This window comes from Silene latifolia, chromosome 5 (assembly GCF_048544455.1).
Source record: "Silene latifolia isolate original U9 population chromosome 5, ASM4854445v1, whole genome shotgun sequence".
Classification (NCBI taxonomy): Eukaryota; Viridiplantae; Streptophyta; class Magnoliopsida; order Caryophyllales; family Caryophyllaceae; genus Silene; species Silene latifolia.
Window position 1 is genome coordinate 77,270,338 of NC_133530.1, and position 24,220 is coordinate 77,294,557.

General features: G+C 38.8%; 2 protein-coding genes and 2 non-coding genes across 4 annotated transcripts; all 4 read left to right on the forward strand.

Annotated features, from left to right (window-relative positions):
* The first annotated feature begins 2,135 nt into the window (after nt 1-2,135).
* On the forward strand, nt 2,136-2,242 carry LOC141658206 (small nucleolar RNA R71). The gene has a single exon (XR_012549106.1). It is a non-coding gene; the product is annotated as a small nucleolar RNA R71 (small nucleolar RNA).
* A 7,071-nt stretch (nt 2,243-9,313) lies between these two features.
* LOC141657594 (pentatricopeptide repeat-containing protein At3g23020) lies at nt 9,314-12,359 on the forward strand. The gene has a single exon (XM_074464878.1). The coding sequence runs from the start codon at nt 9,498-9,500 to the stop codon at nt 12,102-12,104; it is 2,607 nt and encodes an 868-aa protein (XP_074320979.1). The 5' UTR covers nt 9,314-9,497; the 3' UTR covers nt 12,105-12,359.
* A 4,333-nt stretch (nt 12,360-16,692) lies between these two features.
* On the forward strand, nt 16,693-22,851 carry LOC141657595 (alternative NAD(P)H-ubiquinone oxidoreductase C1, chloroplastic/mitochondrial). Its single transcript, XM_074464879.1, has 11 exons — nt 16,693-16,826; nt 18,357-18,550; nt 18,644-18,739; nt 19,490-19,556; nt 19,695-19,869; nt 20,128-20,221; nt 20,645-20,857; nt 21,303-21,677; nt 21,776-21,852; nt 22,325-22,428; nt 22,510-22,851. Exons 1-11 carry the CDS (start codon nt 16,778-16,780, stop codon nt 22,647-22,649), a joined length of 1,584 nt encoding a protein of 527 aa, XP_074320980.1. The 5' UTR covers nt 16,693-16,777; the 3' UTR covers nt 22,650-22,851.
* A 919-nt stretch (nt 22,852-23,770) lies between these two features.
* TRNAM-CAU (transfer RNA methionine (anticodon CAU)) lies at nt 23,771-23,855 on the forward strand. The gene is given in 2 exon segments: nt 23,771-23,808; nt 23,820-23,855. It is a non-coding gene; the product is annotated as a tRNA-Met (tRNA).
* Nucleotides 23,856-24,220: the final 365 nt, after the last annotated feature.

Here is a 24,220-nt window from a genome sequence, read left to right on the forward strand (position 1 = left end):
CAACTCGTTTGATCGGAAAAAACTCGGTTTAAAACCGTTTTGGTAAGTAAAAGAGTGTTTTAAAAGTTTAGTGATGGTGTAGTGGTCGAAGTGGTAGGTCAAGTGATTTAATGCACGATGACGGTACCAAACAATGTGTAAGGCTCGTGTTTACGATCGGTAGGTCGTAAATACGCGTCGGGTTGTGACTTAAGAAGTCGAGTCGAGAATTTTAAGGGAGAAAAGAGGGGGCGGACACTCGCGTAACTCTCAAATGGGTGGCATTTGAGGGGTATTTATAGGAGAATGAGTGTTGTGTGAGTTTTGAGCAACGTGGCCACCTAGGCTGCTCAAAGAGGCGCGAGCCACGTCGCGGGTCTTCGAGTTGTGTTGTCGCTTTCACAACAAACGCAATCATGATTTGTTCTATCCTAGGTTTTGTAGTCACATGTTTGGTACTTGACCATTCATGAATCCAGGAAAACTTAGCATAGAAGGTTTGAAATGTTTGTTTTTTTGTGGTTGACTCGGTTTGACTCGTTGTTGGAGTCGGGATTTGAATTTTCGAGTCGGTTTTTGGTCCGGTGTCGGTTTTAACTCTAGTTAGTGTCATTGCGACCCCGTCGCCGTGAATTAAACACTCCAGGTATTTTTGAAATGTTTTGAAATGTTTTATTTTCGAAATTGTTTTAAGTTTTCCGACGTAAAGTTGTACACAAACTGTCGATCAAACGCCGCGATTCCAAAACATGTTGTAGTCCGATAATCATCGGGTGTTTGTTGGAGTCTCAGCAGATACCGGGTATCTACACATGGGTGAGCTTCCCTCTTCACCATTCATTTCCAACCCATTCCCCTTGGGCTCTTCATCAACTTCTACCTCAAGGTCCTTGTAGGGGTCCTCAAGTTCTACACCGCTCCTTAACACTACCACATGATCATGGTGGCTATTTGAGGCGTCCTTGGAACTTTGTCCTTGGGCCAATAGACCACCGGGTGGCCTTTGAGGATTAGCCATAGCGTGAGAGGCCATCCTTGATTCCATTTCTCTCATGTCTTTAAGGAAGGTAGCCCTCAAGTTCGCTTGTTCTTGTTGGGTTGCCTTGGCAAAATTAGCCATTTCTTGACTATGTTGAAGTTTCATGTTCTTTATCATCTTCAAAAGCTCATTTTAGGAGAGCTCACCTTGGGGTTCTTGATAAGGTTGGTTGGCTATGGGTAGAGGGAGCACATAGTCATACCGAGTGTTAGAACCTTGGTTGTTGTTTTGTCCCCCTTGGAAGTTAGCTCTAGGACCATTGTTGTTGAAGTTTGATCCTTTGCCTTGTTCTTGAAACCCTTGAACATACCCTTGCCCAAATCCTTAATTTGCTTGGTTCACTTGATTCCCTTGGTAAAACCCTTGGTTGCTTTGATTTCCACCAAAATCTTGGTACCCTTGTGGTTGGTTACCATAGTTTTGGTTTTGATTGTTGTTTGGCCATTAGTTTTGATTTCCGGGGTTAGTCCTTTGGTTTGGGAATCCTCCCCTTGGTTGAGAAAATCCGGGTGGATTATTTGGGGCTTGTGGTTGAAGGTGTTGTGGGTTTTGAACATTGGCACTTTTGTAGCTAAAATTGAGGTGGTTCCTTAAACTGGGATGGTAGAAGTTGGTGTTTGGGTTGTAGACATTGGGATTGTTGTAGGGTGGTCTTGGTGGTCTTGTATTGTTGTTATAGCTTTGGAAAGCATTAACATCTTGAACATTCTCTTTATAGCCACCGTTATAGTTGTTGGCACACAAATCAAAGGTATGACCGCTCCCTCCACAAAGCTCACAACTTGAAGTTTGAACCACTTCCTCCATGGGTGGCCCATGTGAGGTTGTGGCTTGGTGCACTTGATTTCTTTATAGCTTTTTAAGTTGTTTTGTGAGTAAGTCGAGCTTGGCATTTGTCTCGGAGTTGGAGGGGTTTTCCTTAGGGAACTTGTCATTCCTTCTTAGCATGTTTCCTCTTGACTCATAGTTTGCTTCCGAGTCTACCATTTTCTTGATCAATACCGTGCCTTCTTCATCATTCAAGTGATCAAATCCTCCCCCTGTGGAGGCATTTACCATCTCCTTAGTCCTTGGTAGCAACGTTTGAAAGAATTTTTGAGTGATGTACCATTCCGGGATTCCATGATGGGGACAACTTGCTATTAAGTCTTGATATCGGTCCCAAGCTTCACCTAAAGACTCCCCGTCTTCTTGTTGAAATGTATGAATCTCATTACGGAGCATTGCGGTCTTTGATGAAGGTTAATATTTGGACATGAATGCTTTAGCCAAGGCATCCTATGTCGTGAAGGTATCCGGGGGGTGAATGTTCAACCACCGGTCCGCCTTGCCCGTCAATGAAAACGGAAACAACATCATTCTCAAGGTGTCCTCGGACACCCCCATTCTTTTTCATCATTGAAACCTTCCTCTTAAACTTCCGGAGGTGAGAATGAGCATCCTCTTCAATATACCCCCCGAACAAATCCTTCTCAATCAACCCGACTTGGGCGGGATGCATTTCAAAGTTGTTTGGGGCCAAGGTGCCAAAATTAATAGGGTTACATGAATCATTATGGTTAGGCCGGTTGTGATCTCGTAGAGCCATTTGTGGTGGAGGATTTGGTATATGAGGGGGTGGTGATTGAGGTGGGTTGTTTGGAATAGGGAAGTTATGAAAAGGGTTTTCTAGTAGCGTCTCAATTGTGATGTTTGGTTGAAGTGTGGTTATGGGATCAATATTTTGTGGGGTGTGTGAGTTTGGTTCATCAATGTTTGCCTGTGGAGGGTTCCGAACTCTATCAAGGGTCCTTGTCCTCAAGGTCCTAAAAAGCCTCTCGGGGTCGGAATTGAAGAGTAGAGCTTGGTGGTTCCTTCTAGGCATGTACTCAATAAACCGTTAGTCTCCTAGTGTCTTTACACACTAGGGGAAGGCAAGAAATCACACACTCTGCAATAAAACACACAACTACTAAAAAAAACTAACAAGTGAGATAAGACTAAAGCTAAGACTCTTGATAAACTAAATATAACCTAACGTCATCCCCGGCAACGACGCCATTTGATGAGTAAGAATTAATGATAGGGTCAAACCTCTTACCATCAACAATATATAACCCAATTTAGTGTGTAAATCGGGGTCGAACCACAAGGATGGAGGGGTTTCTACTTAGTCTAAATAGGAGTCTAGTCTAGTCACAAATGAAAGAAAAGGAGTTGATTTAAACTACTAGATGCAACTAAACAACGATTGAGGACAGATGTATTTGATTGATTAAAGGCTAGGGTTTTCGGGTTTATCTAAATGGTTTAAGGGCAAACAAGTCGATTCAAGGAGTCTATGATGAGGGTTTATCCTAGGATGAAAATCAATCTCTTGATTATCCTAAAGGTGATTACCAACTCTCATTAAGCAACACACCATTCTAAAGCATGCAACAAGACCACCACAAACTCTCATTCAATGGAGGAATTAAGCAACTATGACAAAAAGCACAAGTTCTCACTCACACAAATCATCAAACACCTTGTGTGCATTAATAAAAAAGACAAAAACTTCACCAAAGACTCAAAATAATCAAACTATCATGCCCAAAAATCCCATTTAGACTCCTCCTAAACCCTAGAAGGGTTACTACTCACTCATGTTCAAATTGTTCAAGCAAATAAATGGAATAGAACAAATAACAAAAAGAGATGACATGGTAAATATTCCAACAATTATAAAAGACTACTTAAAATGTAAACAATTGATTAAGCAAGTAAATAAGAGAAGAGATGTACCAATAAGAGTAAAGATGATTGCTTTGATTGAATAAATGAAGGAAATCCTCCAAAATCTCTCAATACAATCCCAAAAACCAAGTGTAAACAATTGATAATTACTAATACTAACTAATTTTACTAAGTAATTATTAATAATTATGGAAAGATTAAAGCTTGATTAAGGAAAGATTACAATAATTAGGGAAAGTTTTCAGATCTAGGGTTGTGTCTACAATTGATTAGGGAAGGGGTATATATAGTGTTTCATTGGATTGAGGAAATGAGAAAAAGCCCATTATGCGTGCAGCGTCACCCTGTGCCGGCGGGCCGGCTGCCGGCTACACCAACCGGCAGCGCCATCTTGGATTTTCAATGTAAATTAGACCTGTTGTTATTCTCTGCCGGTGGGCCGGCTGCCGGCCTGCCGGCAGAGGATACCTTTACTTCGTCTTTTTTTCTTCACTTCTACATCCTTGCTGCTCCATGCCGGCTGGCCGGCTGCCGGCTAGCTATGCCGGCAGCGAGTATCTCAATTCTTAGCTCAAAAAAGGACTTCTTCAAAAATCCTAAGTATGGGCTTGTGTTCCCTGCCGGTGGGCCGGCCTGCCGGCAGAGAACATCTCTTGGCTTCTTTTCCTCTTTTTATCCTCACAGCAGTGCTCCCCTACCGGTGGGCCGGTTGCCGGCCTGCCGGCAGAGGACTAACCTCAGCTCCTTTTCTCCCTTTTCTTCATGTAAAGGCATTGAAATGCCTTCCTTGCCCCAATTCCTCTATACTCGACTTGAAACCTGCAAGAGGGTATACCAAATCACAAGTACGGGAATTGGGCACAAAATACAAGGAAAGGCATATAAAACCGACTCGATATGAGTCGGAATGCGTAAAAGAAAAAGGGAAATTCGGTGCAAATAAATCATATATCACCTCGCGGGACCGTGGGGAGCCAACTACGGCAGCCAGCTAGGAGGTGGAGACTACTCAGCAGCGGGTTATCAGGGAGCTAGTACATTGGGAGCTAGAGCAGCGGGTGCACGCGGTGATGATGAGATGGAGAAGGGTCCTGACATTTGATTTTCTTGTATTTCTAGACTTGTCTCAGTTGTTATGGATATTTATCGTTCTTGTCGTACTTTTTCATTTGGATGACTGTACTTGGCCTTAAGGCCGTTACTTATTTTAGCATACTATGGTGGTGATTTGTTGGACTTGGACATGCATTTCGGTATGGCAAACATGACTTTTGCAGGTTTGTTTTGTGAGTGAAATGGGTTTTGTTGCTGAAAACGCTCTCTGCCCGTGAAAACTCGACCGAGTATACAGTATACTCGACCGAGTAGGGTCGAGTACACTCTTATACTCGGCCGAGTACCGGGGTATTGCGTGGTATTTATAACCCGTTGTCCTTTTGCGTTTAATTCTTTGTCTTGGGTGTTCTATGTTAACTTGATTTTATCTTCACATTTCCGTGTGGAGTACCTTACCCAGGCGTAGTAGTAATGTTAATGCGTCGTGTGCTTGGGTTGAGATGACAGTGGAATCATGATGTTTCATGTTTGTGTAGCTCTTTTGGTAGAATGAATGTGTGCATCTTTTCTTGCTTAGAAGTCGTAGTATAGTTGTGGAGTATGAGTAGAGACGTGTTGTGGTCATATACTAAATGTATGATTTGTGATAGTGTCCAACTACGGGTAATCGTTGTCTTTGGGTGCACTGAACTTCGGGGACGAAGTTCTTTTTTAGAGGGGTAGATAACATATCGCAATATAAAAGTTCATATAAATAAAAGTTAAAACACTATCCTTGAGTGTTTAGCCCTCTTCCCTTATATGCTTGTCTCTTATGTTCATCTTTCCGGCTGTGTTGTCATGAGCTAAGGTGTGAAAACTGACAAGAGAATCAGAAATTGAGGATATATTTGGGTAGTTTGATCGCAAGTTTTGCAATAATCGCAGTCTTATGCGATGAGTATCTTGTGATAATACCCGTGGTGGTGTCTCATAGTGGTCGAAGCCTGTGGTGTGTCTCGTAGTGGTCGAAGTTGGTACGTCTTTATGTATGTAGATCGTCTTCGAGGTGGTTAACCTCGTTGTTGAGATGTGTGGGCTGAACTTCGGGAACGAAGTTCCTTTTAAGGGGGGAAGACCGTAATACCCACGTTGTTCTGACTCTTTTGACCAACCCTTTGACCAGGAAAGACCTTAGGAAGGGATAGGTGAGAGACCAGGTTAGAATAGGTACCTTACGAGAGTGTTTACTTGACCTAGCAGGGACTACTCGGTCGAGTAGTGTTTATACTCGACCGAGTAGAGCCTACTCGGCCGAGTATGGCTGCTGTTGACGCATCGATATAAAAAATGCAGGTTCGCAAGATTTATTTCATTTCCCATTTTCGACAGTTCCTCTTCCCCTAACCCTAGCCTACCTCTCTCTCACCTATCACCCCTACCTCCATACACTCTCATATATGTAGCCTACACCTCAACCATGGGAAGGACAGGGTTTGCATAGGAAGGATGCGTGCGTGGTCGTCGTCTGTGTCACCGTCGTCCGCGTTATTAGGTAAGTCGTTGTTTTGTGGTCTCTTTCAGTAGATTGTTGGAAGTAGTTGTATAATAAGATGTGGTCATTGTTGTAGGATGCGTCTCGGAGTCTTACTTGGCTGTGTATGGATGCATTTTCATGGTTGGCGATAAGGTAGGGTTTCCTTACTCAGTTACTGTTAATTGATTTAAGATTGTGATTGTATTGTGTATGATTGTTGTCTGCTGATCATCAGAGTGTTGGTGTGGTGGTGGTGGTTGTAACGATGTTGTGATGTTTGTGGTGGAGTCACTTGCGGGAGTGGCTTCACGCCCTAGTTCGCCCTCCGTGGAACCCGTCACGGGAGGGGATGTGCACATTAAGGGACAGGGTTATCGCTCGTTGATGAGCGGGATTTTGATGGGAATTGGCTGCGGTCCCCCAACTGGCGACGTGGGCTACTTTTTGCGATGGGTAGTCTGGCAGGGCTACACACTTCGGTGTGTAGTCGGTTACTGTGTGAGATCGAGAGACCGAAGATGGTAACACGTTCATATACTGGGATGGTCCTTGATAAGGCGTCCTGGTGTGCGGGGGTGTTATATTAACAACGTCGAATATAAAATGACGGCAGAGGAAAGAAAAAGGAAACACTGAGGGTAGAAGCATGTTAGGTTAGTGGATAGGCGGGAATATAAGAAATTTGGAGAGGACACGTGTATAATTTAGCTTTAGTTGGTTTCTTTTTTATAACTTTATATAGATAGATAAGGATGTTAATGGGGCGAGGTGGGTGTGGAGGAGGGGTAATCCGTGCTCGCATCCGCGAACTAAAATGCGTACGCACACCCGCCACACGACTCGCAACGGGTTGAACTTTTCAAACCTGTCCTCGTCCCGTGGGAACCCGTTGACCCGCCAAATTAACTATCTCCTCACAAAACAATTTTTAAAAATATAAATCTTGAATCTGAAACATACTAGTCTCGTACTCTCGTACATCTTATGCAAATAAGTTTCCGCAAAATGGTTTAACATTCAATTAACTAGTACACAAGTTTATCAAACCACGAAATAGTTTGAGGATTACGGTTTCTTTTTTTAGGGGTTTAGCTTGTTGGGTATTTGAGTGGGTAAAAACTAAAAAGTAGATGGAATTTGTCTAGGTTTATGACATAACGGTTTAGACTTTTTATTAAGTTTATAAATTTTATTTTTATTTTTATTTTTATATAGTATAAATTTGTCTAGATTTATAAATAAGGCAGGTATAAGCGGGGCGGGGACACATAGGGCAGAGCCGGCGGGGCGGGTGTGGGGTGGGTCTCATGTAGACCTGTCAAACGGGTCGGGCGGGCGGGTTAGGGGTTCAGTCATTTCGGGTTCAGGTAAAATACACGTCGGGTCAGTTTCGGGTTTGTAAAATACGGGTTTATACGGGTCGGGTTTGTACGGGTTTCGGGCCGGGTTAGGGTCAAAACGGATCTTAGTGACACCTTTTTAAATAATTGTGTAAATTAATATATTTTCATCTCTTTTTTCGAGATTTTTTTTTGTATCCTTTTATTTACTCTTAAATTCATGATCAATTTATCTTTTATTTTTCTACCTATTAGTCTCCCTTTTTTACATAACATATATAATATAATTACTAGTTTCACACCCGTGCGTTGCAACGGGGTAATTAACTTAATTATAATGTAAAACTTGTGCGTTGCGTTGCAAGTGGTACAATAGTTGAAAGATTCAAAATATTTTGGCCTAATACCTAAATTCAATGATACTCTTATTTATAATCACGAGATCATCCCACCTTATAATATTCTTTTGATGTGGGATAATTTAACTATTTAGATGTATATTCATCACAATTGCATAATTTTTCAATATGGGACAATAATATACTTAGAAGTACACCATATTTTTCGCACCTACTTCGACATCAAACCTGGTTTACTAATAAACAAATATTAAATTATCTATTAGTATTCATACATTTCTTTTCTTTTCTTTTTAGCATAATTAAAATATGTGTGCAAATAATATGAAACTTATACTCTAATGATACCATTTTTTTGCTAGAATATAAATAAAAATTATAAACATCACTTGAATATAATATGAAACATATATATCATATTATGGAGACAATGACTCAATCTCTTAAAAGCTCTCTAAGACATATGAAGAGATTCAAAAGATTTTGGATTGAAATCTAACTTACAATGATTCCACCTATTTATGTTGTTTACATGTAGTATATTCATCACATCAACATTATTAATATAACTTTGTGCGAAAAGTTGAACTGATAAGTTGTTATACGGTGCGGGACAAATAGTGAGTAGCGACTATATATTTGCTAATCATTTGATTAATTAATCATGTGCTAAAACTATGCTTTAAAACATATATCAGCATGCTTTATTTAATATTTTGATTTTTGAAAGTTGGAATATTTTTAATCATTTTATATTAGTATAATTTGCTTTAAATACTAAATTTTTATAAAATTTCCCATTAACGGGTCAGGTTACGAGTGGGGTCGGGTCCTGACCCTAAATGTGCGAGTCATTATCGGGGCGGGTCATTTTTCGGGTCGGGTTAGTTTCGGGCGAGTTTCGGTCGGTTTTTCGGGCCGGGTCATCTTTTGACAGGTCTAGTCTCATGTGATACCCGCCCCACGACCCGCGATGAATGACACTTTTAAAACCCATCCCCGTCCCACGACCCATCAAATCCGTACCCTCACCCACCATCATCCCTAGCCTTCAACAATAAAAAAAACATTGTGTTTCCATACCTTATCGTATAGATACAACCGTGAACTATCGCACACAAGACTTGACGTTATCCTAATCTAAACAATCCGTCTCATTCTAGACTAACACTATTCGTCTAAAGTTGTAGCCTGTAGATGGATATCCATTTTCCACCTACTTACACTATCCACTCTTATTTTGTAAGAGGGACAGTATCTATCTACATCCGTCTAAGGTGAAAATTTGTCTAATCTAAATGACAAGCAATACATCTTGGCCACTTCCCATTTATGTTATCGTCCCCTCGCAGTCCCTCCCGCGCTTTTGTTTGACACAATGCCGAACTTTACGTAATGCTACTGCTGCTTGTTACTCAAACTTCCCAAAATTGAAACTTCACCCCAAAATTTCAACCACAATAAACCTTTCTGAAGAAATCAATTATTCAATTATGTTATGTAAATCCCTAAACTTTGAAATGAGCTGTTATTTCCCAGCACCATACCATGTAAACATCGCCTCAATTAGCATTAGAGTTTCAGTTTCTCCACTTGAAACCCATGATTTTTCCTCCAAGAAACTCCAAGATTCAAAGTTTCTACAATTACCCAATAAAGGGAACAAAAATGTTGGTAAATTTCATAAGAAGAATGTGAATTCAAGTGTAGTAATTGAGAAACAAAGAATTTTGGGATTGAACCCACATGGGTCTGTTGATGAATTAGGTAGAGAACAGTCTAGGGGGAGTTGGGTTCGGCCGAAAAGCCGAGATAAGGTTAATGGTGTGGAGTTTGAAGGTGGTGAGGATGGGAATTTGCGCGGTAAGAAAGTGCACACCAGGTGTTCGACGAAATGGGCTTCCTATGGAGGGTGTATTGCGGAGATGTTACGGGCTTTGGAGAATGTTGGTGACTTGGACGAGGCGTTTAAGCCGTGGGAAGCTAGGCTTAGTAATAAAGAGAGGAGTATTATATTGAAAGAGCAAGTGAGTTGGGAGAGAGCTCTCGAGATTTTCGAGTGGTTTAAGAAGAAGGGGTGTTATGAGTTGAATGTGATTCATTATAATATTATGATTAGGATACTAGGGAAAGCGCGGAAATGGGGTGAGGTAGAGAGATTGTGGGATGAGATGAGGGATAAGAAGATTGCACCAATAAATTCTACTTATGGTACTCTTATCGATGTTTATAGCAAAGGCGGTCTTAAGGAGGAGGCTATTGTTTGGTTGCAAAGGATGAACGAGCAACGGATGGAGCCCGATGAGGTTACAATGGGAATTGTTGTGCAAATGTACAAGAAATCAGGGGAGTTTAGGAAAGCTGAGGAGTTCTTTAAAATGTGGTCTTCGAGTAAATCCACGAAAGAGAAGAGTACACTTGAAAAACCTACAGTCTTCCCTACTAAAGCGAGTGTTGGCCATCACCTTAGCTTGTACACATATAATACCCTCATTGATACATATGGGAAATCTGGGCAGCTTCAAGAAATGGCGGATACCTTTCAGAAGATGCTTAAAAATGGAGTTATTCCTGATACCATAACCTTCAATACAATGATTCACATCTATGGTAATATGGGTATGCTAGAGGAGGTCAATTCATTGGTGAAGAAGATGGAAGAGCTAAAACGTGCTCCAGACACAAGAACATATAACATACTTATATCCCTCTATGCTAAGCGCGATGACATCAACCTAGCATATAGTTACTTGACTAAGATGAAAGCAGCCGGCCTTGAGCCAGACCCTGTGAGCTACCGTACTCTCTTGTATGCTTTTTCTATCCGAAATATGGTTGTTGAAGCAGAGTTGCTTGTTTCAGAAATGGATGAGAGAGGTCTTGAAATTGACGAGTTTACACAATCTGCTCTGACTAGAATGTATATTGAAGCTGCCATGCTGGATAAGTCATGGTCATGGTTTCAGCGTTTCCACCTTAAAGGAAATATGAGTTCAGAGTGCTATTCTGCTAACATTGATGCATATGGAGAACGTGGGCATGTGGATGAAGCTGAGAAAGTGTTTTTTTGTTGCCGAGAGAGGAACAAAATCGGGGTGGTTGAATTCAATGTGATGATCAAAGCTTATGGCATAAGTAAAAAATATGACAAGGCATGTCAATTGTTTGATAGCATGGAGAAAGAAGGTGTCCTTCCCGATAGATGTTCCTATATTTCTCTCATTCAATTGCTAGCATCTGCAGATTTGCCCCACATTGCAAAGCCTTATCTTTTAAAGATGCAGGAATCGGGTCTCGTGAATGATTGTGTCCCTTATAGTGCTCTCATATCAAGCTTTGCGAAACTAGGCCAGTTGGAATTGGCCAAAAGCTTGTACAAAGAGATGATTGGGTATAAAGTACAGCCTGATATTGTTATGTATGGCGCGCTAATAAACGCCTCTGCAGAGTGTGGAAATGTTGCAGAAGCAGTGGCCTACATTGATGATCTAAAAAAGGCAGGCCTTTCCTTGAATGAGGTTATCTGCAACAGTTTGATCAAGCTTTACACTAAAATTGGGTATCTGGATGAAGCAGAAGAGACATATCGATTGCTCCGATCATCTGAGATGGGTCCGGATGTATATACCTCAAATTGTTTGATCGATTTATATAGTGAACGGTCAATGGTCCGAGAAGCGGAAGAGATTTTCGAAGATGTGAAGAGAAGAGGAGAAGCCAATGAGTTTTCATATGCAATGATGTTATGCATGTACAAGAGGATAGGCAGGGTAGAAGAAGCGATGAAAATTGCTGAAAAGATGCAGGAACTAGGAATTTTAACAGAGTTGTTAAGCTATAACAGTGTACTTGCCCTTTTTGTTGTGGATGGAAAATACAAGGAAACTGTGAAAATATTCAAGGAGATGATCAGAGTCGGGCTTGAACCGGATGATTCTAGTTTTAAATCACTTGGGTTAGTTCTTGTGAAATCTGGAGTCCCCAAGCAAGCAGTTGCTAGACTAGAGATACTGAGAAGGAAAGATGCTCAAAATGGTGTACAAGCATGGATGTCAGCTCTATCTTCTGTGGTTTGCAGTGACAGTTATGATGATCACTAAGCTCTCCGGGTTTTTTGCCCTAAGAAGGTGGTACAGCAGGTCTTGTCGGTTTTGCCAGGCTTCGACTGCGATGCATATCCTCATCGAGCAGAAGCGAAGGATAAACAATGGCATGTTGTGATTGGTATTGAAGAGACAAATGCCATGGCGGACTTGGGGTACATGTTTATCCACAGAAGATGATGATTTATGACTCTGCCTGTTTATTTACAAAATATGTAGAAATAAACTAGTAAATGTAAAGAGAATATTTTCTTGTGCATCTAATATTCTGATTAATCTGCAATTCTCCATTAGTTTTTCAAACCTGGCTCCTTACTGAAACAGTTGGCCTGCTACGCTCACATTATTACATTAGTAAGAGTGTAAGACTCTCTCATTTTATCGTAAGACTGTCTCATTAAAATATGCATTACATTATTACAATCCTCCTAAATTAAACTATATATAAATGCCTTAGAGGAAAATATATTCATTGCCATCCTAAAACTTCTTTTTTTCTAATAATGCCATTCTAGAAATTTTGTTTCTATTAGTACCACTCTAAAATATACATTCCAATCTTAATTGCCAACTCCTTACTTTGTTTACCTAAAACTGCCGGTTGCTCAATTGTGGTTAGAACTTTAGTATCTATTTTTTTTAGGGAACTAATTTATTTATTTTTTAACTAGATCTCTCGTTTTTAGTACAAAAAACAGTTCACATTTTAGAAAATTGGAGTAGCAAACTTCAGACAATAGCTCATTGATGCAAATTGTAGGCTAATCAGTAATCACTACACCAAAAGATTTTCGTGTTAGTTATTTAGCGTTTTCGTCTCGATTGTATTTGTAACGAAATGTTATCACAACAATTGCATATTCGATAATATAGACACCACTGTCGTAGCCTGTCGTGGCGAATACATAAGTCACTAGGTTATCTCTCTTAAATTATACCGTCTTTTAACAAAAACTTACAACTAAAATTTAGCAGTTATACCGTCTAAAGTAGAGTAAAATAATGTAAATAACAATTAAAATAAAATATGTTGGTAAACTAAAAAATTAACATTTCTTCGAAACATGGCCTTCTGTTCTCCCATCTCTTTTAATTGCTTGCATAGCCTTCATATTGTAGAGTAGTAAGCTAAATGTCATTGTTGTCATTATCCTGCATTAGTGAAAATAGTACAAATATTAGTATATATGCACATCGTCAATAGTAGAAGAAGTTGTGTTGTCTAACCTTATACTCCTCTTCAGCATCCTGGACACCAAAAAAAAAAGTAAGATTACTGTTTTACGTAATAAAATCATCAACGCATATATATTTTCACATAAAAACTTCAAAAAAAACTCACCGGATTGTTTTTACTTCTACTTTGCGCACGTTTTTTTGTTATGACCATAATCACCGCATTTGCTACATCTTACTTTCCTTCCAAATCTGGTTACACTCCCATACTTGCTATTAGTTTCACCTTCTTCTCTTCTTCTTTTATGTTGTTGTTTTCCTCTCTTCCTCTTCTTGAACTCGGGAGACAAAATTACATCTCCTTCAGCACGTGACCACATGTTCATACCATTTAGAGGCTCGATTGGATATGAGTATGCCTTGATATATGATGCTACACTGTAACAATCACTCACATAGTCTTCGGGATTGATTCGTGCTTCTTTTAAAGCGGCAATAGCGTGGATACATGGTATTCCCGTCAAATCCCATCCATTGCATTCACAATGCTTTTGTAAAATATTTACCACATAACCTTCACTTCCAAGCTTGACACTATATCTCCCGACACCATTGGAAATGGCCTTCCATCCACTAAAAGTCTCCTTTAAAGATTGTATCTTACTTTGAATTCTAGGGCACACTTTACCTTGCATTTTTTCTCCAAGCGCTCTTCTTTTCTTTACTCTTACCATTATTGTCTCCCTTATATCCTCTAACATAGTAATAATTGGTTTGTACCTTGCCTCCAATAAGACGCCATTAAAAACTTCTGCCATATTATTGTCGACGCTATCACACTGAGCATCACGCTTGAAAAAAAATCTACACCATTTTGTGGGATTCTTGTCTAAGAGAAATTGGTGTGCCTCTATACTGAGCTCTCTCATTTCTGTCATATTATTGTCAAATGCATTTTTTGTGGATGACTTAGCTATTGCCCAAAAGATTTTCTTGTACAAATTACCCTTCCACTTTTTTCTCAAGTTTGCGTATACATGTCTAGCACATAGTCTATGCTCAGCTTCACTTAGAAGTTCTCTCACACATTCTACCAATCCCTAAAGGAAAAACAAATACAATATAATGAAACATAAGCACTATGTGAAACCCAATAAAAATTAACAAATTAATCGAAAAGACTGGCCAATCAAAATTAAGAAAATATAGTGATACCTTTTGCTGGTCAGATATGATTGTCCATCCTTTACCATCACAAAGATTTAGATCGTTAATGAGAAGATTCATAAACCAATTCCATCTATCATAGTTCTCCCGAGGAACGACTGCCCAAGCAAATGGATACATCTGATTGTTGGCATCTCTTCCAACAGCCACCAAAATTTGACCATTCCATGGCCCTTTTAAAAAACAACCATCAAGACAAATAACTCTACGACAAGATTCCAGCATGCCTTTCCTTAAACTATCTAAACACACATAAATCCCATTGAAAACGGAAGGCCCATCAGAGGTAGTTTTTTCTGTCTCAATTTTGACGGTACTCCCTTTATTGGTTCTCAATAATTCAAATGCATAGTCTCTAAGTTTTCCAAATTGTTCTTTGTAATCGCCAACAATCTCTTTCAGAGCTTTTTGTTTTGCACGCATGCATATTGTCATAGTTGGTTCAATGTTAATATCTGCATTAACGTAATCTCTAAACTCTCTTAATTTCCAACTTGGACAAACTCGTAACTTTTCTAAGTATCTTTTGCACAACCACCTTGCAGTAAGTAATCTTGACTTTTCATTAAAATCAAATGGTAAACAAGTATGAGGAGAGGGTAGTGATTTGATTTGAAAAGTTTTCTCCCCACATTTCCATGATGCCCATACTCTCCATTTACACCCTTCACCAGTACATTGAGCTCCTATCCTCTTCCTATCACTCTTATATGTCTTTATTGCATAACCATTTAAAATTTTATAATTTTGTACCGCATCAATAAACTCCTTCTTATCAGTAAACTGCAGACCCTTCTCAAAATCAACCATATTGGTCTTTGGATTAAAAGTTGGAAACTTTTGTCCTTTATTATTTTGTTTTTCCAAATCATCCTCGGATTCGCTACTTTGTAAATCATTTAGGTTGTCTGAATCCTCATTCTCGCAATCAGAAATGTCATTTTCTTGACTCATTCCCACGCCATCATCAATAGACTTGTGTATATCAATCTCGGTCACCTTAGTTGACATTAATTTCTCATTCCTCAAAGTATCACCAACAATCTTCATCTCTTTCTTTTTATTACTTAATTTTTCTTTCACTAGTACTAGTTCCTCATCATCGTCATCAGAATACAAATTTTCATCAATGAAATACTTCATTTCATCATCATCTTCGTCATCATCAGACCCTCTATATTCCATCTTGTTATACTCTTCACCATACTCTTTATTAGAGGTCTCACCATCATAGTCATCCAAAGCAAAAATACTTGTCTCATGCTCAACGTATAATTGAACAGAAGAATGCTGACAAAAACACAAAAGATCAAGGGTTTCTAATTCACTTCTAATTTCAACAAGTCCATTGTGTATTTCATGATTAGGCGTTCTAAAAAATATTTTCTTGATTTGCTCATCCTTGTACCCTTGTGATTTCACCAAATTTCTAATATCATCGACACTTACATAATTAAAGGGAATGGTTAAATCGACTACATCTCCCCCTATATAAATCAAATTTGGATTCCTCACAAAATATCCCCCATGATGTAGGTAAAAAGTCATTTCATCCATTCCGAAATTGATATCTAGAACTAACGAAAATAAAAGCTATCCAAGACGAAAGGGAGTGCGTAACTGGAAAACGTGACAACAAAATATAAAATTTAATCAAAGTCAAACCATTAACATACCTTCAATTGACGAAATTAGATGATTGGAATTTATTGATTGAAGAAAAGCAAAGTTGTTTGCCAAGAGTGTGCCGTTGAGTGAAGACGTAGGTTAAACTAGTTATGCTTTTGTCTTTCTTAATTTTTTAATATTTTTTTTTGTGATAAATTTCTTAATATTCATTAATTATCAATTTTAGGTTATGTTTACCGGCTAATCAAGTAAAAGGTTATTTAATGGCATTTAAGTAGGTTAAACACATTCTAAAGTGGCAATTATAGAAAATAATTTTTTACAATGGCAGTTTTAGAAAAAAAAATCTTTTACAATGGCAATAAGAGCTTTTAACTCAAATGCCTTATCGACTCTCTCATTTTATTATTACGTTATTCGAACAAAAAGCTAAACTAAGAATTAACAATGATGACCGGTAATATTTTATGTACCCCAATTTTCGGGGTCGTATTTTTTTATAACAAGTCTATCTGGTAAGTAGAACACACAAATGTGATGCTCGCTCTTAACTAACGTGGAAGTTATAACCACCAGCATTCCCACAAAGTCATCGCTTTCCCCAAGTTAGAGAGAGAAAGCTCGAGAATACTGCTTCAATGTCGCAGATAGCCTTGTCTGCTACGTCTGCGCTTCCATTTTTCACCCGTAATCATCACATTCCTTATACTCTACTCTCATATTCTTCTTCCTCGTATTCATTTGTGTGATTATTGTTAATTTCATCCTACTTTTCATGTGCTTAACACTATTATCGTGATCAATTTTGCTCATACAACCTTGATTTCCTGATAATGTGTAAAAATGTGTTCATAATGCTTGAAATTTGTCTGTCAAGTGAACTTTTGATTGATTATTTTTGTCGTACGTTGATAACTTTGTGTATCTAAAGCATAGTATTATATCTTGGTTTGGTTATGGTCGCGGTGGCGGTGGCGGTTGTCGAATGTTGTCTAAAATGCGTCGCTTGGTAACTCAGTATCGGTGCCGGCCGTTATTTAAAACCATGATTTAAAGTAAGATTATGATGTGTTATAGTAGATGAAAGAATGGTCAATAAAAACTTGGATTTTGTTGGGGAAAGGATTATGAATTCAAGGATACAGTTGAGGTATTTATGAAATTCAAAAGTTTTCACCATCTGAATTTCAGTTGATAAACTTCATTGTGCAAATTCCCAGGCAAAAAAAGAAGATGAATGAGGCTTATTGGCTGGGATAGAGGGAGTATGAGTTAGTGGTAGACAATTAAAATTGCTGGGGGAGTGGATGGCCCAGTCATCGAGATGGCGTTATGTTGGGGAAGTGTAGTGCTTGTCCTTCAAATGTCTACTGAAGGAATGTGCTGTGTGGGGTTTATATGGTGCAATCATGTGATTTCGCAAATGTTAGGGTTTACTAGAGAGTGATAGTTGTCGTTGAGAGAGTTCAATAGTTTTTTAGGCTGCTTGCAATCAATAGAATTGAGATGTGATAAACTAGACAGATAAAGAAATGCCATTAGGAGTCTAAGGTATTACAACACAAATATGTTTTTGCTTTAATGGTTCTTCCTCTTCAATTAAAACGAACCCATCATTCGACTATATCTCTAAGGGGGTGTTTGGTTTGGTGTTTTGAAATGGATTGGAATTGATTTAGTTTATTCTAAATGTTTGGTTGACTTATTTGGGATTGGAGTTAGATATTTGATTGTTTCAAACTCCATTCCAACCCCCTAGAATCTTATACCTTAGTCGCCTTCCATGTTTCTAACTCCATTTCCCCTAGAGTGGCGATATTGTAACGATACAAGTACATGATTGTATGGGATTCTAAATCCATACATCCCTTGTATCACATTCCAATGCTTTTCATCCTATCTGTTTTAACCAGACGACCCCTAAGTGGCTACTGTTAAATAGTTTATGTAAACATCATATTTCATCCTCCCAAGAAAACGAGTTCAATGCTTGTACAGTGATTGTTGCTATTTTCTCCATGATTTGATCCCCTTCCCCCAACTAGCTCTGACATTGAGTAACTTTCAGGGTATAATGGTTCGAAAGCTAAATAAATTTTGCGGATTTAACTTTATGCAAGCTCCTTTCACCCTTACTTAAGATATTGCAAAGTATATTTTTCTTCTTGAGGTGATCAGATGCATTCATCGCATTGATGGTTTTTCATTATTACCCAGGATCTACGGGGAGATTGAGCAAAATTATTCCTGTAATCACGAAAAGCTATAATGTCAACTCTTCACTATGTTCAAACACACTAAGGAAAGGATTCTCTATCACGGCTCCAGCTGCTGCCGCAATGAATGGTGGTGCTGCTGAATTATCTGAAAATGAGCAAGACTTGAAGCATTATATGTGGCCAGACAAAAAGGTTTGAACTATTATCTTAAAGTTATGATTTACATTGTTGCTTGTACAGCTGTGTTTTAGATCCTCTTATTTCAGCCTTCTCTCATATGAACAGAAGCCAAGAGTATGCATTTTGGGTGGTGGATTTGGAGGATTGTATACAGCTTTAAGACTAGAATCGCTTGTCTGGCCTGATGACAAGAGACCTCAAGTAAGCTTCTGTAGTACACTAGTAGATCTGTATCATACATTATCTACTAGTTGAACAAGTGTCGTTTCTGATGGTACACTGTTTAGCGCAGTAGAAAGCAAGAATCAGTGATACCAAGTGTAATACGTGTGCAGCTTGTTTTAGGTTTATTTCAAACTGTATTACAATCTTGGACTCATAATGAAATTAACTTACACCCAGTACTGAATCATCACTTCACGAGGCATATGCTTTACTTTTTCCAGCACCACAAAGATGTAAAGGGTTCGACTCAGCATTGCTTTGACTAGAATTTTACTTGTCTTTACTGTTGCATAAGTGCCTTCGATTGTTAAGAACTCGCATTGCAGGTTTTTCCATTTTGCTTGATTTGTGATTTTTGATTTTCTGCTACCTCGACTCCACTGGTTGAATTTGGCTAGCCATTTTTCTGGATCTGTAATCAGGTCAGACAGAGGCACTGTATAAAAGGAACAAATTCTAGAACCTTAGCAGGACAATCCTTTTGGATAAGCCAAAATAGAAATCAGGGCAATGTTAAATTTACCAGAGGGTTATATTATTCCTTTGTGGGAAAAGCAGACAGCTCGAATTCTGGCTTGTGGAAGTTGATAGTTATTTGAGTTGAAGGAAACACGTAGGATTGCAATATTGCATAGTACTGCGCTCTGGCCTCTGAGGAATTCATGTAATTAAATTTTTATTACTCTGCTCCCACTTTAATATCCTTCATTTCTATTGTGGGACTAGGTACTTCTGATTGATCAGTCTGAGCGTTTTGTTTTCAAGCCAATGCTTTATGAGCTTCTATCGGGAGGTTTGTTGTAAACATTTGAGCTTAAGCCGTTTCAGTTTTCAGTACTTTTTTCTAAATATCTTTGAATTCTTTTCATGAATCCCACATCATTAGCTTCCTACTGGCGAGCTTGTAACAGTTTTAGCGTTCTCACTGCAGAAGTGGATGAATGGGAAGTAGCTCCACGATTTACAGATTTACTGGCGAATACCGGGATTCAATTTATCCAAGACAGAGTGAAACATCTTAACCCCTTTGTTGGGAATAGCTCGCAGAGTTACTCATGTGCTGGCACTGTGCAACTTGAAAGCGAGCTTCTCATAGAATATGACTGGTATAAGCTGGATCTTTATGACTCTTTTCATTATGTTTATGGAGATTGCTATTAAACTTCCCATTTTGTGATCATAGTTTGTCGTGGCTATCTATGTGTAATGTAATTTTTTATTCTTTTCTACCATGCTGGGTATCTAGTTTTGCAATGAATGTTTCATGAGCTATTTAGACATCTTGAACCGACCTTCATTAGTGTTCAAAAGTCAACACTACTTTTCTACCCGAGCTGATTAAAATTGTGTGCTTGGACAGCCAGGTTGGTTCTTGCATTGGGTGCTGAACCAAAGCTTGATATTGTTCCCGGCGCTATAGAATATGCACTTCCGTTTTCCACTTTTGAGGACGCTTGTGTAAGTATTTGAGGTATATGTTTTGTGTTCTGTCTAATGAAATTCTCCATGACCTAGATAAACTTGCCGTTAACTACTTACCGCTTCTCGTTTCCAGCATAGGACTACATCTTAAGCTTTCTCTCTTTCTTTGTCTTTCTCCTGATCACTTTTGTTTTTATTATTTTCTCTGCTTACAAGCTCCAATTGTTTTTCCCTCGCTAAATTTGCACAGTCTAAGGAAGTACATAACATAACATTGGAAGAGCAAGTGGGCTTACTTTTAGAAGAGAGGGAGTGCTCATATAGGCACTTTAAGGACAAAGTTATCATTTATGCAAAAAGTACTTGGCCAAAAAAGAAATGAGAACAAATTTATTTTCCCAATACAGGAAGACCATTTGGAAATGGAGAAGTAACAATTTAAATATTTATGTCATGCAGAAGGTCAATGACAAGTTGAAAGCAGTGGAGAGGAAGAATTTCGGCAAGGGATCACCAGTCCGGGTGGTAATTGTTGGTTGTGGTTACTCCGGAGTTGAATTAGCTGCAACAGTATCTGAGAGACTGCAGGCTAATGGCATTGTGCAAGCAATTAATGCAGAAACCACAATTTGCCCTACTGCCCCGCCTGGTAACCGAGAAGCTGCATTAAAAGTAAGTTTTCTATTGCACATTGCAGATCCCATGACGTAAGGATTCAATCTTAAATTATCTCAAAAAGTCCCTTGTAAGCAGCTTTATACTAAAAATATAGTACGGTCACCCACTTCTTTATTCAAAATATAGTACAGCCACCCATTAACGAAACCCATACGGCATTACCATCACCAAAAATAATGGTAATCACTGAACAATCTCTTTTATATAGGCTTGTAGGTAAAGTACATGCAGTTCTACTCTTGTGACATTGGAGGCTTATTTGAAACTGTCTTACATAAGTATTTGTGAAATTATTTTAGCTAGTATAATTTCACTTTATGACATGGTAGTCGGCTGCTCTTCTCTGCCTTCCACTAGTGCGAAATTACTTTGCGTTTGGTCAAATAGGATCCTGATTCTTGGATATCTTGTCAACTTCTTCCCTTGATTACGTCAATAGGTGCTTTCGGAAAGAAATGTTCAGCTCTTTCTGGGATATCTAGTCAACTCTGTTCAGAGAGCAGCTGATGTCAAAGTATTGGACCAATCTGTAGAGCAAGATCCTGAAAAATTTGTTGTGGAAATTCAACCTACTGTAAGGGGTTTGGATGGTCAAATTCTGGAAGCAGATTTAGTTTTATGGACTGTTGGAAATAAACCTCGACTTCCTGAATTGGAGCCTAGTGGTAAGTCCTATTTTCTTCCACTTAATGGCAGAGGACAAGCAGAAACTGATGAAACACTTCGTGTAAAGGGTCACCCACGAATATTTGCTTTGGGTGACTCATCTGCTTTACGAGACTCAAGTGGGAAGCTTCTTCCTTCCACGGCACAGGTATATCTCGAATTGATTTCCTGGTTCATTCCTTGTTGGGCTAGTTATGCTGTTTAATGATCTTACAAGTGTGCTCTCCTTGTGACCAAATTATGCAGGTTGCTTTTCAGGAAGCTGATTTTGCCGGCTGGAACATTTGGGCTGCTATCAATGATCGGCCACTTCTTCCATTCAGGTTGGATCTGTGATTTCGTTCCTCGCTAGTTTGATTTTTATCATGGTTTACAAGTCTCTCGAGACTAAACATATTGCCTGTTACATGACGGATGTCCAGACTGACGTTACATTGCATAATTTCCGGTATAAGTATTCGACACTGGTATGTGTCAAATGTCGGACTCTGCTATTAACTGAAAATTTCCCGCGTCTTTGATTTAAAACAAAATGTCGAAGTTTCATTCTCATGTCAGAGTGGCGAGCGTTGAATACGGGTACACGAGGTCTGAAGAGTGAGAGTAACTTAATATGTAATGCACCATATAAAAACTTAAGATATTTCAGCCGCATCAATTGATATTGATTGCCAAAATATTGCAGTTATGTCGCCTATATTTAGAGAGATTTAGGAACCATTGACAAGCTATTGATTTTTTGTGTTAATGGTGGTGCCGATTGCATTGACAAGCTATTGATTTTTTTATTATTAGGTTCCAGAATTTAGGAGAGATGATGACATTGGGGAGGAATGATGCTGCAGTTACACCAAGTTTCATTGACGGTTTGACATTGGAAGGTCCTGTTGGCCATGCTGGTAAGACTACTTGCTCTATCTCCCGTTTTTAAAAACTTTTGGGGTATTCATCGCACTGACTCTTGTGTGCCGTATATGCAGCAAGAAAACTAGCATACCTCATTAGGCTGCCAACAGATGAGCACCGTGTTAAAGTCGGTATAAGCTGGTTTGCGAAGACAGCCATTGATTCAGTTGCATCCCTGCAAACTTCCTTGGCCAAAGTACTTTCGGGCTCTTGATGTTTTGTGTGTTTTGAAGGTTTAGTTTATACTCCGTTGGTTTGCATTGCGAAATCATATTTTTCTGTACTAAGAAACTGATTTACTTAATAGTATACAAAATAATTACTCCATTGTATTCTTTCGGAGTAATGAGTGTTGTATGTCCGTACGAAGATTAATTACTCCACTGTATTCATCTCGAAAGGCTTTTTGATACTGAGCTCAGCTGCACCGTTTTTTCATGGGCTATTTTATTGAGCCCTCCTAAGTCCTAAACTAGGCAATCACACTATATCTTGGTGGTTCTTGAGGACCTACTCTAAGGCCGGGTTGCATTCTATTTGCGGAGAAGAGAGTACTAGATACTGCCATAACGAGCTTATCAAACACGGTTTTATAGAAAAGTTACATGAGGCCGTTATAAGCAATCAAACACGAAATATGACCTATTATTAAGGAAATTGACGTCTTTTTTTTTTTTTTTTTTTTTTTTTTTTTTTTTTGGCGGCTGTAAAGGAAGATTTACTTATCTAACTAATCATAGCCTTACACGCAAGGCTATGTGCTACATTATTAAAAGATCTAGGAATATAACTAATAGCTAAGCAATGAAAAAAAGAAAAGTAAGATATGATGTCTGCCAGAATCGCATGTAGAAGATGGTGTGGATGCTCAACGCCAGCCAATTGACTAACAAGACAGAAGCAATCAGTCGAAATCTGCAAGTGGCGAATTCCTTGCTCCTGCGCCCACAAAAGAACCAAACGCACGCCCAATCCTTCTTAATGTAGATAATTTGTTTTGTTTTGAATTTTGATTCAAGGGTGTTTCTGAATTTTTGAAAACCCGAACAAAGACGTTTGGCTTGTGAAAAAGAAAGTAAAAGTTTGAAATTACGAATCCATATTAGAGTGGCATGAGGTTGAAACTCGATTTCTCCTATTCATCCCTGTGTCCGTACTTTATCCCAAAAATTGGTGAACCAAAATTACTACACACCTACTCTAGCACAGAATTGCATACTTGTGTAGTTGTGTGGGAGGTTAAGGAGTTTCCGCCGTTGCAAAATCCGCAACAAAGGTAAGCCGATGAATTCATTCAATAATTTATTACATAAGGTATGAAAATAATACAACAGAGGGGTGGTGGCGCAGTTGGCTAGCGCGTAGGTCTCATAGCTTCTGAGTAATCCTGAGGTCGAGAGTTCGAGCCTCTCTCACCCCATCTTATTTTTTATTTATTTATTCTGAAAATAAACAATTACCAAATCTGGAATAGTCTGGAATAATAATGTGGCTCTAGAAGAAAGGTATTCAGAGTGATTCAGAATTACATCCAAGATGTGGTCTAGCTCCCACTACATTATCCCCTTGGAGCTTTTAAGGGCTGATAGTCCTCCAAGTGAACAAAAAGTACTATTGTCAAATGCCATACCTAAGTCTCATATAGGATTCACATTTTGACATTTTGTATTTTTTGTGCCCCGTGAATTAGAATAAGTGGGAAAACACATTAAGAAAAATTACAAATAACCACCACGTATTTACGTATTTTTACAAATAACCACCACGTATTTGCACTTTTACAAA

What these genes read in the sequence shown, in the direction of transcription:
- LOC141657595 (XM_074464879.1), top strand. Translation starts at nt 16,778, where the DNA reads ATGTCGCAGATAGCCTTGTCTGCTACGTCTGCGCTTCCATTTTTCACC. An exon ending in ATATGTGGCCAGACAAAAAG is followed by an intron (nt 18,551 to 18,643) that starts GTTTGAACTATT and finishes TCATATGAACAG; the next exon opens with AAGCCAAGAGTATGCATTTT. An exon ending in CCACTTTTGAGGACGCTTGT is followed by an intron (nt 20,222 to 20,644) that starts GTAAGTATTTGA and finishes TATGTCATGCAG; the next exon opens with AAGGTCAATGACAAGTTGAA.
- LOC141657594 (XM_074464878.1), top strand. Translation starts at nt 9,498, where the DNA reads ATGTTATGTAAATCCCTAAACTTTGAAATGAGCTGTTATTTCCCAGCA.